Source organism: Apteryx rowi, unplaced genomic scaffold, assembly GCF_003343035.1.
Source record: "Apteryx rowi isolate R43461 unplaced genomic scaffold, aptRow1 scaffold_229, whole genome shotgun sequence".
Classification (NCBI taxonomy): domain Eukaryota; kingdom Metazoa; phylum Chordata; class Aves; order Apterygiformes; family Apterygidae; genus Apteryx; species Apteryx rowi.
In genome coordinates this window covers 632,784-647,769 of record NW_020448630.1, presented here as the reverse complement: position 1 = coordinate 647,769, position 14,986 = coordinate 632,784, and the positions used below count along the sequence as shown (strand labels likewise).

Sequence of the window (14,986 nt, the reverse complement as noted above, 5' to 3'; positions counted from 1 at the left end):
AGCATGGGCTAAGAAGCATGGGATAAAGCAGGGAATGCTCCTTGGCCTGTGCTCTAATCCCCCATAGTACTGTCCAGAGAATCCCTACAGCTTTGGTGCCTATAGATCCCATAATGTCAGAAGCACCTAGCACTGAGACCTGCTGTGCTGGTGGACTGATCGGCTCCCTGTTTTTAGGGAGCATTGCCTAAAAGCCAGATGGCCTGTACGATTGGGCATGGGGTGGGATGAATACGGCCACACTCAGCCAAATTGCACTGTAGGAAGGGCAGTCCAGATGTTTGCTCAACTTGCCGTGCTTGATCCAGACTGGGTCTTGTGCAGTGCTGCCTCATTCGTCTGCAGTCCCTGTTTTTGAGAGGACTGCTCCTTACAAGTCAAAGTGGCTGCTCTGTGCCCAACAAGTTAAAAAAAAAAAATCACTTTCTTTTGCTAAGCAAAGGCACTGCTTCTGACTATTGTATTTCTGCTATACTTTTCTGGCATTACTGCTACTGCTGAAACTGAAAGAAGCAGTATGCTTCGTCTGTGGACTCRCTCACTCTAAGCCTTTTATATAAAAACAAAACCAGGTTCTTCCCCTCTCTCTTGAGGATTTTCTCTCCAATTCTGTCAAAGCTGCAGTTTTTCAACAATAGCTGTTCTGCACCCCACAGTCCTCCTCATGTGTCYGCAGCTCATTGCAAAAGCCAAGAAGTGATCTGTGGGAGTCTGGCAGAAAGGATTTTGCTCAGTTGCCATTTTGAGCCTGTGCCACTGAGCAGCTGAGCAAAATGCAGATCGTCCCACCTTAAAGCTGTGTGAATAATCCTGTAGCAACCATAAACAAATACAATTATCCTTGAACACAAGTGAGAAAACTTCCCTTTTGAGAAGCCCAGCTGAAATTAGAAAGGGAAACAACCTAAGGGAAGTAGATAACTCACTAAAAGATAGCCTAAACCCATTGGGAAATATTTACTAGCATTTCCTCTGTGCATTCAGTGGGATTTGCATAGATGCCACTCTGATGGAGTATGGACCTCAGGTAAGAGCAGGCTGATTATTTCTTTCAGCTGCATTACTGATGTACCACTAAAAGTTTCTAWTAGTCACCATTTGTAGTTATTTGTTTCCTCTGGAGGCATAAAGTGGATAACAGCTGGAGCTCTTTGGCTCAGTCTCTGTTTTCTGACAGGCTTCAGAATTTCTTAGCCAAAGGTAGCTGTTCATCAGCTGAAGTGGCACTGTACCTGTTGCAGAGTCCTCCAGCCCTTTCCTCTTAACTGTGCTTGTATTAACCAGATCCAGCCACTGATTGCTTAAGAGTCTGTCAGGCAGTGCTTTTTCCTGATCRGTTTTACACTCCAGAGGCCACTGATCTATCTTTCTGTCTGTCTCAAGCACATACATCCCTGATGCTGCCTTCTGAGTGAATTTATCCTTTAGGGATTCTTTAAAATAACTAGACAGTTGAACAATCTCTCCCATGTGGAAGAAGGAGAATGTGAAGCTGTCCAAATATTTCCTCCTCTCTCTTGGTAAGAGTTGATATGAGTGCTTAAAGATATTTTCACCTTCTAAATGAAATGCTGTTTTCCTGTGGTTATAAATGTCAGCAGCTGACAGCACTCTTGGTTTTCTTTGCTGGGAAGCATAGCAGCCCTTGTCTCCTGCATCCAGGACCAGGGGATGATGACCCCACCTGATAAAGCACCAAACAGGACAAATCAAAGAAAAGCAAAGACTCTTTACATACTTGGCAACTACTGGCAGAGGGCAAGGGCAAGGGTGGCAGAATGTGGGCGGTCCTCTGACGACATCCCCAATGAAGCCATCTGGACATTGCTCGCAGTGCTGTCCTGTTGTGTTTCTCTGGCAGTCCTTCAGTTAAAAGAGAGAGAGTGAGGATCATTAAATGAAGGTGCTGCTTAATTCAGAGCAGAAATCATTTGGCTGAAGAACTAGCCAAGCAGAATAACGGCTGGGGCCAGACCCCAGCCCTTCGAGGCATTGACAGATGAAGCCAAACCTGTTTGTAAGCAGCACTGCTACAAAAAAAAATGCTTTGAATGATTACATTGGATGGCCAGCAAGTATTGGCAAGGTGCAGTACAGGACAAAACAGACATATGCATGTGCTGGGTGCTGGAGCACAAGCAGCACTGCCTGTCATTAGAGTTGTCRTGAGCATTCAGGTGTAGCGGTCAGCTCTGCTTGAAGTTGCATGTGCTAGTGGGCATGATCCCTTTGACTGGAACCAAAATACAATGAAAAATAGCTGCTGGTAAATGCTATCAACAGATTTGAGTCTAGATACAGGTTTCAATGAAGCTGCTCCTTGGACTTGATGACTGGAAATGAACATAAAGGAATCTGCAGGAGAACAGTGGCTAATACATCAGTGGCTCTGATGTTTTTCTCCTGAGATGAAATGCGTTACAGTGTTAGGGGATGTTTTATCACAATACCTTGTTCCCAGCCTTAGAGGAGGTCTGTTTAATGGATGCAAGAGGCAGGAGCCTGATGTCTTTCTCATGCAAAACTGCGTTTCCAGCAGTCTTTCTATGAAATACAGAGCAACTGCGCAAAACCTCACTTAATAAACAAATTTCATCTCCACTGTTTACTCTTTATGAGGAAATATCCTTACTCATGCAGAGGCAAATCAGCCACTACTTTATATTGTCAGGGTTCCATGGAAATCAGTCAAGCTATGATAATTTATACTGAATATTTGTTCTGAAATATTTCATGATGTTGAGTACAAAATTGTGCCTCTCACATAATATTTTCTGTCAGCAAACTATATCATGCTTCACTGTAAACAATTCTAAATTGAATTCAGAAGTCCTGCAAGCTGAAATAAGTGTTGTTATATCATTCTTTTTAGAAGTGGACACACTGAGATGCAACAGGTTACATGGGCTTTCCCCTATGCACATGGCAAGGCTGTGGATGACTGCTGTAGGGTGCATGAACAGCGGCAAAAAGACTCCAGCCTCTGTTTCCACTGCAGCAAAATACCTGGAGGTTATCATCAGAAAAACACAAAGCCCCAAATTCTGGCTGTCTTGATGAGTTACTTTTCAAAGAGTAGGAAGGGTGTAGAAGTGCTTTTCTTTTTTCTGCAATGACTTTTGCAATGTCCCTGAATCAGAACTCTCCAATTACACCTCTTAGTACTGATACAGTACAGATGCAAATAGCAATGAAAGGCTTGAGGCAGCAAGGAGTCAGCTCCATGGTAGAAATATGTGAACTACTCTGTGTGGTGCATATTTGTTCTGCATACTTAATTTTTTTCCTCTTCGGACCTACAAACAGGATCATGGGTGCTATGGGCTCATGAATCTGATTTCCATCCCTGGTAGGATGACATGGTCTGTAATAAAGAACAAGAACTCTGAGTACATGAATAAGCATTGTCCAAGTCTGGGACTTCTATTTCATTAACCTGCTGTTAGAGGATGCAAATAATCAAGTATAAAAGGGGATTCAGTGAACATAACATATGCAGATTTTCAAAAAAGCCAACTAAATTGTCAGAGAACTGAAAGAAAGTCTCTTTTATGAATTGAAAGCTGATAAAGGCTAGGTAGCAAAGGGTAGGATGTAATGGTCACTTTTCAGAATGGGGAGGAATCACTAGTGGGATCACCTAGGCTTTGGTGCTGAGACTGGTTTTGTTCAATATTCACCAGTGCCTTACAAATAGAGACCAAAAAGGCTAGGGCTGTTCAGCTGAGAGACAGAAAGGCTGACAGATGTGTGACTGAGGTGTATAAAATCACAAAGGTGATAAATAAACCGAATGCAGAACAGTTGTTCACCCAAATCCTGCAGTACAAGAACTGAGGAGCACTCAGCGAAACTAGGAGGGGGCTGATTTAAACTGACTTTAAAAGGTAACCTCTTTACACAGAAGGTAGAGAACTTCTGCAACTTGTTGCCAGGAGGTTGAGAGATGACAGTATTTGCAGATTCAAAAAGGGATTTCCAAGAGAAATTCATGGCCAATGGGTCCATAAGTGGGTACTAAAAGGCCTCAGCAGGTATGTAACCTCTAACAGTCCCTAATRCAACAGTTGTAGTTGCTGAGGAAGTGTGAAGCAAATAGACTTCAAAAACTCTACAGGTTCAGGTGCTGTCCCCAAATAGCATGTCCTATTGCCACCACCGAGACTGAATATTAGGCTACAGAGATCTTTTGCCAGGCTGTGCAGGGCACATCTTGTGTTCCTATGTTCAGAGTTGGCACAGGTATTAGGATACCTTGGTGCCCCAGCATATTCTCTRGTAAACATTTAATCACATCACAGAAATCACTATGCTGTTAGCAGTTGGCAGTCTCTGGAATAACAGGGAAGTTGTGTGTCAGATTTCAGGTGCATTAGTAGTGCTTCAAGAGGGAGCTTCCACAGTGCTTGCCAGCAGCAAGTTTGACTGTGGTCAGAGCAAATGGCATTCTTCTCTCAGTAGCACCAGACTCGGGGTAGGTGAACTTAGCTTATCAATTATTTTTCAACTAAGCCAAACCCTACAGATTGGAAACTTACTTTCTCTTCCAGTTATGGTGTGCTCTCTGAAGAAAAGCGTGTCAGGAAAGAGGAATGAGAGTGGGGAAGACAAATTAGTAGGGTTTCGCTTGCACAGGCATTGCTAAATGAGTTTTGTATCAAGATATCATAACCTTGATTTAGTGGCAGAATTTTGTCCTGGCAACACTGATGGGTTGTTTTCATAAATTTGTGACCAAATACCATCAATCTCTATTGAAAAGCTTCATTTTAATAAAGGGCACTCACCCTTGTGAAAGTGCATAGAATCACAGAATCACAGAATGGCTGTGGTTGGCAGGTACCACTGGAGACTGTCTGGTTCAAACCCCCTGCTCAAGCAGCATCAGCTACAGCAGGTTGCACAGGACCATGTCCAGTTGGGTTTTGCGTATCTCCAAGGATGGAGACTCCATAACCTCTCTGGGCAACCTGTGCCAGTGCTCAGTCACCCTCACAGTGAAGACGTTTTTTCTTGTGTTCAAGTGGAATTTCCTGTGTTTCAGTTTGTGCCCATCGCCTCTTGTCCTGTCACAGGGCACCACTGAGAATAGTCTGGCCTTACCCTCTTGACACTGTCCCATCAGGTGTTTATACACATTGATAAGATCCCCCCTGACTGTTCTCTTCTTTGGAATAAACAGTCCCAGCTCTCTCAGCCTCTGCTCATATGAGAGATGCTCCAGGCCTTTAATCATCTTTGTGGCCACTTGCTGGTCTCACTCCAGGAGATCCATGTCTTTGTTGTCCTGGCAAGCCCAGCACAGGACCCAGCACTCCAGATGTGGCCTCACCAGTGCTGAGTATCATCTCTCTCAACCTTCTGGCAATGGTCTTCCTAATGTAGCTCAGGAGGCTGTTGGCTTACTTTGCCACAAAAGTGCATTGCTGGCTCAAGTCCAACCTGATGTCCACCAGGACCTCCACTTCTGTCTCTGCAAAGCTGCTCTCCAGCTGTTCGGCTCCCAGCCTGTACTGGTGCCTGGGGATATTCCTCCTCTGGTGCAGGATTTTGCACTTCCCTTGGTTGAACTTCATGAGGTTCCTCTCTGCCCATTTCTCCAGGGGTTGGGGTTCCTCTGAATGGCAGCACAACCATCTGGTGTATTAGCCATTTCTCCCAGTTTTGTATCTGGTTGTCTTTTAAACAGTCTTCCTCATCTGAATCCCATTAAAGCTCTCCGTTAGGACTGATTCATTTAGTTCAGACTCTTTGATTATAGGAGACTGCTTGTGTTGCTGCGTGTTTTATAACCATACTGAAGAGTATCTTACTGCACAACAATTATTTATTTCTACAAATTATTTATTTTTACAAAAAAAAAAAAGTGATTTGACTGGAGAACTCTACAGCAAGTAGAATGACAAGGAAAAGAAAAACAGAAAATCTTTATCTCCATGAGTCTTTAAATAGATTATATGCCAAGAGTTGCAGGGTTAAACTTTCTCAGGCAGTTTTTTCRTAGTAAGACTTGTCATAGAGAAGAGAGTACTTAGTATGCACAAAATAGAAGGTTCTTTTAACTAAAAGGCCCTAAAATGAAAGAAGACACAAAACTTGGCTAGGAGGAGGAGAAGGAAGAGCAGAGAAACTCAGAAGAGTAATTGAGGGCAGAGTTATAGGCAGCAGCTGGGGAGATGTCCTAACCTTGAACTCTTCTCTTGCAAGAGTACACAAACAACACTGCTACTGAGGCACACAATGTGAGGCACAAGACAGTGGAAGGCTCATACAGTTTTAAAAATAGATCGCATTTGTCTTTATTCAATGAAAATGTGATTTTCATGTACTGCAAGAGAAATATGAGAGCATTGGCAGTGAGAGCTCAAAGAGAAAGGATGATCTTCTACCTAAAGCATGAGTAGGCTTCAGGTGGTCTACATTCAATTGTAGCCTTTGTCATACACATCCTTTTTGCTCCAGGCAATTCACTTCACCTCTCTTGTCCTCAGTTCCTCAAACAACACATGAGTATTATCAGAATAAATCCATTACTGGTTTCCAAGCTGAGATTCCTATTGTGAGGAACACAGCAGGGTAGCAGGGGAGCTGATGTTGCTCCTTGTATCTGCAGTATTTTTCATCTTCTAAACTGAAGGGAAGTGCTAAATGGCCCTTTTACCCCAAAGACCCCATTAGCCAAGTACCTGAAGCACTTTTGTAGTTTTTCTCTGGTTAGTGATTATGTAAAAGTGATTTTATCTTATTTAACGAATCAGAACTCCTGTGGGTATTTAGAATCATATTTTTATAGTAATGGCAAAAAAAAGTGTTATTATATTTTATGTTCCATTAGCTTGCATCTCCAACAAAACTTTGACTATGATAAGCCTATGAGACACCTTTAAAGGCAGGGAGGACACTGCAGCTCTTAAGTGATTCTGAGACCCAAGTGGCACTGGTTTGGTAGTTTGAAAAAAATGTTTTGTTTCTGAACTAGTCAGTTTTTACAGAGAAATAATCATGAGGAAAAAAAMCCCCATAATTCCATTTTCAGCATTTTTGTGAAGTCGGATTTTAAAGAAGTGCTCTGCTGTAAGAGTTACAAGTGAGGGGTACACTTGGTCCCAGTGTTCATACACATTTTAGAATGAAAGCCATCATTTACAGTTGGTGGCATAAGTTTGACTGTGTGTGTGAGTGTTCACAGCCTTTCCTGTCTCAGTGGTTCATTCAGATGTATTCACAAAATTGTTGAAACGTGTTTACTGATATTGGTGTCTACTTTTTCAAACACAGAAACCCAGTAGACAATTTTTGTTGTTATATTTTGTTTTGTTTTGAAAAACGGAACACTGAAGTAAAAATCCCCCCAAAATAGTCAGCGATATATCTCTTAGGACATCAAGCACTGAAGCTAGCAGAAAATTTCTGCCTGGCTTTGCAGACAACAGAGTGAAACATGGTACAGTTCATGAAAGACAGATACTCAACAACTGTGCAGTTAAAACTACTGCAACTGGGCTTTATAATACACTGTTTTTTGTAAACAGTGTTTTAAATTACATAAGTTAAAATTCTAAGCTAAACTCTTTCCATATGCCCATGTTAATACGACCTTTATTTTCACTAAACAAAATTCAAGGCAGAAGTGTCCTTCATTCATGGACACTTCAGCTTCAGGGAAAGTAATCAAATGTAATAGCAGCCTGATTTCTAAAAGCTTCTAAATGAGGGTGCAGAATATAATCATTCATCCACCACTACATCATCATCAGCTTGTCAGATGACAGAGTGGCTGGGGTGCATTTTCCTGTGTTAGAAAATGCTTTAGCTGGTCTAACTACTCTGATCTAATACAGTATCATCAATCAGGGTGAGCACTTCTATATGTCCCTTACTGTAACCATCTATACTTTACACATATGCAGATGAAAAAGTGCTATGGGAGGTTATGTGGCAATGGTCATGATAACTGAGCTGCACACATTTGCTTGGAAAGTAAAGCTGGAACTACTGTTCTCAGACTGCAGAGCACTTTGTGTGATGCAGCTCTGGTCTGTAAATGTGCTTCTCTGGTCTGTAAATATGCTTATGCACAAATAATAATGAAAAGTTTGTTAATTCTTTTCAGGCAATGGTAGTAGAACAAGTTTCCTAGCAAAAGACAAACATCTTTCTTTTTCTATAAATATGACTAAAAGTCAAAGGGGTGGGAATCTGCCCACCTTCCTTAGATACTTAAAAGTAATTGAGAAAAGCTCCTTCTAATGGCCTGCAAAGGCACCAGCTTCACTAAATGCAGTGAATAGGCACTTACTTTAGGGGGATTATTTCATTAGATGGCTAACACTTAAGTGCAGGCTAAGTGGGCTGAACCTCCTCCATAGGAACCTAGGATAGCAGGCCAGTTTTCTGCGTACCCTCTAGGTGAAAGACAGGACCTTCCACAGAGTGATGTGGAGCATTTGCGTTACACACCTAACACAGGATGGCAGGGAGACTCTCTAGAGCACAGAAGTTAATACTCAGCTGTGCTTTTAGTGAAGTTAATAAAGTTAACAAAAAACAAACAAACAAACAAAATTGTGTGGTCTGAAGTATTATCTGTGAAATCTGGAAGTGTCCTCAAACAACTGTTAGGAATTCTGGTCATTACTTTGCAGTTGAAAACAGTCTTTGTTACCATAAAACAGGAATTGTTTTTTTTTTTCCCTCTCTTATTTCTTTTGTTTGCTAAGAGGCAGTCTTGTAGCAATTGCTAATGCAGAAAAATGGCATGAGAACGAATAAACTGTATAGCTGGAGTGATGCAAATGGTTTGCATTTCTGTGCAGTGTGTCTGTATTGATTGCTGAGCCAGTAGTGATGAGCTTGAGGCATAATATTTGAATGTGGATTCAGACGTCCCCAAATTTGTGATATGCTCTCCTATCTGAGGTTACAGAACTGGTCAGTATTGTCCACCCTGGAATGCCCAAATTCATGGCTGTCCCAAAATAATAATAGTAAAATAAATACTTCAGCAGAATTACTTGAAAGCCATGACATTTACATTTGTAAATTTTTTTCATCTTTCAGGCTGGTGGTTTCAAACCTTCTCTCTCCAACCACTGGAACTGAGGTGCAGTGTTAGCTTTTAGAAGTTCTTACGGAAGAAGGAGATGAGGCTCTAAAGAGATCATTAAATATTGTGCAACTTTTACTAAAGTAAAGCAAACTGACAACCTAAAACAATGAGAACTGCAACAAAATTCAGGCTCCTGACCCAGTCTGGGTCAACCTACCCCTGAATGTCAAAGTTTTGGTTYGTAGGACTTGCATTAACAAATGAAGTGAAAGCTTCATATTATTCATATTACCGATAAAACACCTGGCCTTGTACTTTCCCATTTTGTGACTTGTCCTAGCACAGTGCAGGAACTGCTGCTGAGAGCAGGCAGGGGTGCAATGGCACCCCTTGCAGTCATGACCTGACTTCCTACATGTCTCTTCTACAGGCTACATGGGGAAAGGAAAGGAAGTGGTCTCTTGTTGGGGTCACTAGTATGCGTTTTTAGTAGAAAAGCAGGGCAACAAATACTAAGGTAAAAAACACACCTAAGAGGGAAGGAAATAGCTACGTCTGAGGCACTAAGACTATTAACGCTAACACTCTTGACAACTAGTGCGTACCAAAATATTTGGGAGGATGGCTGCATTTCAGCACCAGACTGATAGCTCTGGTTACCTTTCCAAACATAGATCACCACAGTCACCCACACTGTAGGCAGACGTAGTCCATCTTTGTAGAAAGAATCAATGAGTTGTAAGCTGCAAGGCTCGTTTTGAAGCCAGAAGTATTTAATAAGCAGGAGAATTTTGCTAGCTTGCTGCTGCTTTCTGCTTGTGCTTGATGGATGGTTGTAGATCCACTGGCAATTCTCCAGACCTGCCTTGGCAATCATGTGGAACATATTATCCTCTCGGGCAGAACTGACAAATCCATTCCAACCTTTCCACTCAGCTGTAAACCCAAACACTTAAAAACAAATCACTTACATGGCAATATGCTCTATTGTTAAAAATTCCATAAAAGGCTGGAAAGGATTGCAGCAAATTTATCCTCTCCACCATTGTGACCCTTTGGTCTTTCTTGTTCTCAAAAAAGTTTTGATTTTTCTTTTTTTTAAGTAGTCTTTGGACACCCTGTATACATACTGATCAAATATCCAGGACAGAGATAATAAAAATTCACTCTGAGATTCCTAGATAGACACCGGTAAGTCTACCTTTCACCTTCTGCTATAGTGCTCTCTCCAGACTTGCTCTTTCTGCTCTATGTGGTTCCATGCATTTATGAAGATCTAACCACAGAATAATAATATTTACCCTCCATTAATAATAGTAACCTCAGAAAGGACAGTGGTAACTCAGTCCAACAAAATTTTTACCTAGATATCCAGCTTTGTAATTTCTTAATTCTTTCATCCTTTCAATCTGTTTTACTTGAGCTTCTGAAGTCACTGCCACAGTACTTTTCAGTCACCTCAGGTGACCTTCCTTCCCTTGAATATGCAATTAAATGTTTTAATATGGTAGATAAAGTCCTGGCCATTATAGTACCCACATATGGTATGAGAATTCATTGCTTTAGACAAGCTGTTTCAGCTCTATATGCCACTCATTTCAGAGTTGAGAGTCATGACCTCCATGAAGTTCTGCTCAGTTGCTGAGTCATTTTGAAGCCCATTCTCATGTCTGAATTTTCAAATGTTCCTCAACAGAGACTCTCTAAAGAAATAGCTCAGCTGTGGGTTGCTGGTGGGGTAGGATCTGGGAGTGGTGAAAGAGGCAAAACATTCCCCTATGTCTTTGTATCTTACTAGCAATAAAACCTGACTGTTTAGGCTTTATGCAGGAAAAATGCACATCACTCCATCTGCAGACTGCCATTTGTAGCTGTTACAATTTAATCTGGTTAACATCACATATATGCTTGTTTCCAAATTCAAAAGCTACTGGGCCCTACAACAAATGACTTCCTTTTCTTTTCCTAGTTAGGCTTGAGAATGTTACATTAAAAAGTCCAAAGTCTAAAATCAATACAAAGAATTAATGTTTCTTCCTCTGTTAGCCTTCCATGCATCACCAAGGTGTGTGATACAGTCAGCTAATAACTTTGAAACGAAGCATTATTTGACATCTGTATTGTATTATGTCATAAATGGAGTTTATACTGTGCTGACTGCTCTCTTTTCTTCTAATACTTGGGTGCTTTTCTATATTAAAAAATGGATTGAGTGGCTGTTTAGTTTTAATCACAGGATTACGTGATTGATCTCTGTACCAGTTTTATATGGACATCTATGCAAGAAAGGCTCTATGTGCAATAATTTCTTCTGTCTGGTTATCTGATGAGAGCTTTGATTCATTGATTGTGTCATTCAATAAGCTTTTAGAGACACATGGGGTTGATTTATACCCTATGAATAAAGCTGAGAGAAGATTTAAGAACAGAATGCTAACCCATACTTATGTCAGCAGAAATTAAAGCTGTGAATACTTTACCCTAAGGCATCATTAATATGGGTTTAATTTTATTTGATTTCAAATTCAGGGCAGAGGCCAATGAAAATTTCATTAATTTGTATGTGGGACCTACAATCACCAAATTGATTTGGGGGATTTGCATAACATGAAGGTCTTAGAGCATTATATTGAATCTGACCCTTATATTTCATCCCTTTCGGAGTAATGTACTTTTTCTTTTTCATACTGCCCTAGACTTGTTCATTTATTCAGTTCCTATATCTTAGTTATTATTTCAACTACAAAAAATAATTATCCATCAACTGAATAGAGAGTTATTGTTACTTTCATGATGTCTTCCACCATTCTTAGCAGAGTTAACTTTAAAAAATGATTTTTTCATATTTTAATCATTCCATTGTATGAATACATATGCAAACATAGAAACTTCTAACTTTGCTGAACATCAGTCCTTATAAAAGTCTGCTAAGGACATTTAGTAACATCTATGACTCATGGTTAAGGTAACATGGGATTCTGTGGAGAGTCCATAAGTGATAAAATTTAAGAACATTTGTTTTTTAGGAGCAGGGAGATATCAGGCTTGTATGGATATAAACAGGAGGTGATAAGAGCAATAATACAGGCCCATCAATACATACAGAATCTCTTTGTTTTTTATCTGCCTTTCAAACACTAACTGAATGCAGAAAGTCTTATGACTCACTGCCAGGTGTGAGTTTTAACATTGCAAGAGTTATTGGAATAATTTGCCTAAAAATTTGAGGAGGGAGAAAACAGTGAACTCTCAATACCACGTGGTCCTATCTGTTCCCAGGAACTCCCAGCCATGCAGGTACCTACTTCTCCTTGGCCCCAAATGCAACCCTGAGTGGGTCTTTAGCCAGCTCCATTGCTGTGCTTCTCCAGGCTTTCCAGGAGAAGTGGTCCTTAGGGAAGGGCTTCTTTGTCCACTTATTCTAGTGCAAAGCAGATTATTAACCTTCAAGTCTCCTCTTCCCAAATTACTCCCATTCTTTCATCTAACATGCTTATTCCTGCTCTAATCCAGATGCCATCATTCTTTACTTCTCTAAGCATTGCTTCTCCCAGGCTTTCCCAGGCAAATTTCACTAGTCTTCAGAATTTCCCTGGAGATTTCCACATGGCCAGGAAAGCCCTGTTATTGCAGTCTCCATTGGTATCTCTGTTCTGTTTTATGATATCATACCTTCATAAACTCTTTCATTCTGCTGTTTCCTTACACCACGCTCTTTTCCTCTCCCCTTCACTCTTTTTCCTTTAAGCTTTTTCTCTATTCATCTTTATTCAGAAGTAAATGGCCTGAGCAGGGGCTTATTTGAACTCAAGAAATAAACTGGGGTTTATCTCTTAGTTTTGTCCTTTACTAGCAATCAGTTCAGACAGTCTAGTGTCCCAGATAAATGCAGCATCTGAAATATATATATACATTCAGATTACTTTCTGCTGATATCAGCAACTTTCTTTGTCCCCAACTCCTGACATTGGCCTTCTTTTTATAGAAGACAGGAAACAAGTCTTCTTTTGTGTTTGTAAACTGAGGATATAATCACTTTCCTCTCTCATATATTCTACTCTAGACAATCTCTGATGGAGTCATCAGAAGCAGACATTTGTCAAACTCTCTCTCTTGTTCTTAAGTCTTCCATCAGAAGTTTCCTCTTGTCATAGTCCCATGAGGAAAAGCCATGTGCATGTGAAATGAAAATAGCTTGGAATGCCTGGCAGTGTGGAGCCATTTTTTAAAATTTAGTATTAAAACACTAAGCCAATATGCATTTTACAGACACTAGCCAAACCCAAGCACACAGCAGCAGCCAAGCCATACTAATTGTCCCTGAGTTGAACAGTTGCACTGTCTTACTCCCATGGGAATAAAAATGGTAAGAAATATGCCRTGGAACATGGCATTATGTAGGTGTATAACTGCAAACTTGATATAGGCTGCAGCAATGCAAAGTATGTGAAAATTAGCAGGCCATTTTATGAAGAGACAAACTGAGGGCAAAGGTTTATGACTTGTCAAAAGTAACACAATAAATTGATGGTAGAACTAGGAGCTCTGGGCTCTACTCCTGCTTTATAGGCCTATAAAGAATACACTAATGCCTAGCTCTTCTATGTGTTTCAGATATATTACAAGTATTAACTTCCATCCTTTTTTAGCGTATTATTGCTCTGATTGCCCACTAGTAATTGGGTTAGTTTCATTGCACTAAATTTTGTTCAGGAACTACAAGTGATTGACTTCTAATACTAACCCACAGCTTTTTGTATTAGCTGATAATCAGTGAGAACGAACATATGGCAAATTGTAATACTACCTTGGAGTTCAACACACTCTTCCCTTGGTGCATTATTTCAACCTCCTCATGTCGTTACTTCACAGCAGGAGGCTGCCATGCAGAATTACTATGGATAACACATGTATATACACTCACAGGGGTCACTCACCATCGTAAATTATTTATATGATATACAGCACTATGTTCATAAAGGGGAGAATGAAATGTGTTTGAATTTATACATTTTTCTTCAGGGGGATACAAAACCATTTTCATATATTTGATAGACTAAAAACTCTCCCCAGCTCTCACAAATACTACATGAATATTTTAAATCTGCAGAGGTAATTTAGGTAAGTGAGAATGAAATTTGGTTAGGATAATCTTGTTAATGTTTTGATCTTGGCTCTGCTTATGATTGTCCTTCAGCAAAAAGCTTCTGTGAGGTAGACACTTTTTTTGCTGTATATTGAAATTCAGCATTGGAGTTAATAGAAGAGTCAGACCACGGCCTGCAGTTGCTTGGATTTTCCTGGAAAATACTTCCTTCATGTGAAGCCTCATGTGTGAAAAGGTTCATGTTATCATTAAAATAAAAAGTCATATCATTCAGTGAGGGACCGGCAGAGAAGATAGGAATTCCTTACCACACATATTCCAGATACATCAAGGCATCTGTTTGCATTACCATTACAGCTGCAAGGAGAACATTCTCCTGAGTTGGTACGGTAAAATCCTTCTTGGCATCCCTGCAATGAGAAAATAAAAATAAAGTGTTTCCTATACATGTGTATTCTGAGAGTTTGGTTTGGCTAAGAGGCAGGGGAAGGCAAAAATTACAACTGTTGGGTCTCCCCAGAGAACACTACACAACCCCATCCTAGCAGACCACACACACACTGATGAACTTGAGTTTGTTCTTACAGTCTCTGCCCTGACACTTGCTTTTTTTCCTTACACTATTTAAGCTGTCAGCATTCCTCATGTGCCTCATTTCCTGCCCCCTGCCCTTCAGTGGGTGCCTGCATGAYGGTGAGGAGCTTGCAGATTCTCACTGAATTTTGTACTAAAGAGGATGAGTTAACTAGAAATGATGGTCAGTCTTCAGTAAGGAAGGTATATTTGTAGGAAAGGAATAGTTTTTACTTAGAAAAAATATAGAAAGTTTA

The 14,986-nt window shown here is 40.5% G+C and overlaps 1 protein-coding gene across 1 annotated transcript in view; it reads right to left on the bottom strand.

Annotated features, from left to right (window-relative positions):
• The window catches only part of LAMA4 (laminin subunit alpha 4), a 108,191-nt gene that overhangs the window by 69,926 nt on the left and 23,279 nt on the right, over positions 1-14,986 (bottom strand). The window contains exons 2-3 of the mRNA XM_026065560.1: positions 14,465-14,566; positions 1,739-1,863 (exon numbers count right to left, since the gene is read on the bottom strand). Coding sequence (XP_025921345.1) covers positions 1,739-1,863; positions 14,465-14,566 — 227 coding nt within the window. The remainder of the gene's footprint in view (positions 1-1,738; positions 1,864-14,464; positions 14,567-14,986) is intronic.